The sequence below is a fragment of the Erithacus rubecula genome (genome assembly GCF_903797595.1).
Source record: "Erithacus rubecula genome assembly, contig: scaffold_135_arrow_ctg1, whole genome shotgun sequence".
Taxonomy (NCBI): Eukaryota; Metazoa; Chordata; class Aves; order Passeriformes; family Muscicapidae; genus Erithacus; species Erithacus rubecula.
The window spans coordinates 238,215-240,576 of NW_027636159.1; the positions used below are offsets into that span (position 1 = coordinate 238,215).

The 2,362-nt window shown below is 53.9% G+C and overlaps 1 protein-coding gene across 1 annotated transcript; it reads right to left on the bottom strand.

The window, feature by feature from the left end:
- Nucleotides 1-777: 777 nt before the first annotated feature.
- LOC306815456 (olfactory receptor 14A16-like) lies at nucleotides 778-1,710 on the bottom strand (the record flags this gene model as incomplete). The annotated part of the gene is made up of 1 exon (XM_079332013.1): nucleotides 778-1,710. One exon carries the CDS (start codon nucleotides 1,708-1,710, stop codon nucleotides 778-780), a length of 933 nt encoding a protein of 310 aa, XP_079188139.1.
- Between the last annotated feature and the right edge of the window lie 652 nt (nucleotides 1,711-2,362).

Sequence of the window (2,362 nt, forward strand, 5' to 3'; positions counted from 1 at the left end):
TGCATGAGGACGCTCTGGGACGCTGCCCTGGGCTGTCCAGCACAGTGGGGATGGATCAGCCCCTGCTCTGCTGCTCCTTGCCAGGCTCTCCCCCTTGCAGGGACCTTGCAGAGCACCAGTCATGCTGTTTGCCCTCAGCCTGCCCCTGGCCAGCCTGGGGATGCTCACAGGGGTTTTCTCTGCTCAGCATCGGCCGGGCCAAGTGTTCTGGAGAGAGCCTAGCCAAGGAGCCTGGAGCCCCCAGGCCGTGCCCTGAGGCATCAGTGCTGCCTCAGCAGTGCCCATGGCCTGTCCCTGCTGCAGCCCCGGTACTGCCACCCCCAGGGCTGTGCCTGGCCCTGAGAGGACTCAGGCCCTGCAGCAACATGAGGGGCAGGAGGGCAGCGGGGCAGTGGCACAGGAGCAGCACTTGCAGCACCAAGTGCTGCTGCTGCTGGGCACAGCTGCTGTTTCAGCACTGATCAGCCCCAGCTCTGCACACAGACATTGCTGCTGCAGCTCCAGAGAAGGGAACAATAGGGGCATCTCCAGCGAAACTATACTGGGAGGGAAATCTTTCAGTGTGTTTAAAGCCACGAAGACTGCAACCCTTTATTGACATATTTTGTGGCCACAGATAAGATGGAGAAACATAATGAGCAATGGAACACAGAGTGGCTTTTTTTATGGACAATATCATAAAACAAAAACAAAGGAAGAATAACTCCACAACCAAACCAAGAAGGAGTTTTAAAGATGACTTTTATTACAAGTGATTTTCAGCAACTGGCTAACAGGTTAATGTTCCTGAAACCTTCCAGTCATCAGTGTCCACACTGCAGCCTTGAGCTCCTGGTTCCTCAAGCTATAGATGAGGGGATTTAGGGCTGGAGGTACCACCGAGTAAAGAACTGACAGGGCCAGATCCAGGGATGGGGAGGAGACGGAGGGGGACTTCAGGTAGGCTAATGTGCCAGTGCTGACGAACAGGGAGACCACAGCCAGGTGAGGGAGGCAGGTGGAAAAGGCTTTGTACCTTCCCTGCTCCGAGGGGATCCTCAGCACAGCCCTTAATATCTGCACATAGGAGAAAACAATGAACACAAAACAACCAAATACCAAACAGACACTAACAGCAAGGAGCCCAAATTCCCTGAGGTAGGATTTGGAGCAGGAGAGCTTGAGGATGTGTGGCAGTTCACAGAAGAACTGGCCCAGGACATTGCCCTTACACAGGGGCAGGGAAAATGTATTGGCTGTGTGCATGAGAGAATTGAGAAAGCCACTGGCCCAGGCAGCTGCTGCCATGTGGGCACAAGCTCTGCTGCTCAGGAGGGTCTCGTAGTGCAGGGGTTTGCAGATGGACACATAGCGGTCGTAGCACATGATGGTCAGGAGATAGTACTCTGCTGATATAAAGAAAAGCAAGCACAAAAACTGAGCAGCACATCCCTTATAGGAGATGTTCCTGGTGTCCCAGAGGGAATTGTGCATGGCTTTGGGCACAGTGGTGCAGATGCAGCCCAGGTCAGTGAGGGCCAGGTTGAGCAGGAAGAAGAACATGGGGGTGTGCAGGTGGTGGCCGCAGGCTACGGCGCTGATGATGAGGCCGTTGGCCAGGAGGGCAGCCAGGGAGATGCCCAGGAAGAGGCAGAAGTGCAGGAGCTGCAGCTGCCTCGTGTCTGCCAATGACAGCAGGAGGAAGTGGCTGATGGAGCTGGTGTTGGACATTTGCTTTCTCTGGCCTTGGGGACCTGTTCATGGATAAAGGATTGTGACAAATCAGCAGAGGCTGATTGAACCCAAATCTGGGCCATTCCCTGTAGAATTTCCCACTGTGATTCACCTACTTTTGTTCCTCCCCTGGGAAAACCTTCACCCAGGTCTTTGACTGTGCTCCAGTTGTGCTGTTTGAGAGTGCCAGGAGCAGCTAGGCCTGTGCATGGTGGCTCTCAAGGAGCCATCCCTGCTCTGCTGCCCTGGGTTTGTGGCTGTGTGACAGAGGGACAAGGCTGGGTATCTGGGATTTGTCAGTGGAATAACTCCTAATGCAGAAAGTCTTGATAACTTCTGCACTCCCAAGTCCAAAGTATGGTAGGAGTTGGTTTTAGGATTTGTTTTCCTAGGCACACATAATTGCTGCTTTTCCGAGGACAGAAATCCCCAGCATTTCTGCTGCACTCACAGTTTGCCCCTGCGAGATGTGAGAGACAAGGAATTCCCTGTGGCTTAGGGCAAGGTTGGGCTTGTTCCCAAATGCCCTGGGTTTCCCCCTCTGCCTGGAATCCGAGCACAGTCACACTCCTGTGCCACCCTGAGATAAAGCAGACCCTGCCCAGAGCAGAGGGATCCCTGAATATCTCACCCTCTCTAAAGGTCTCTG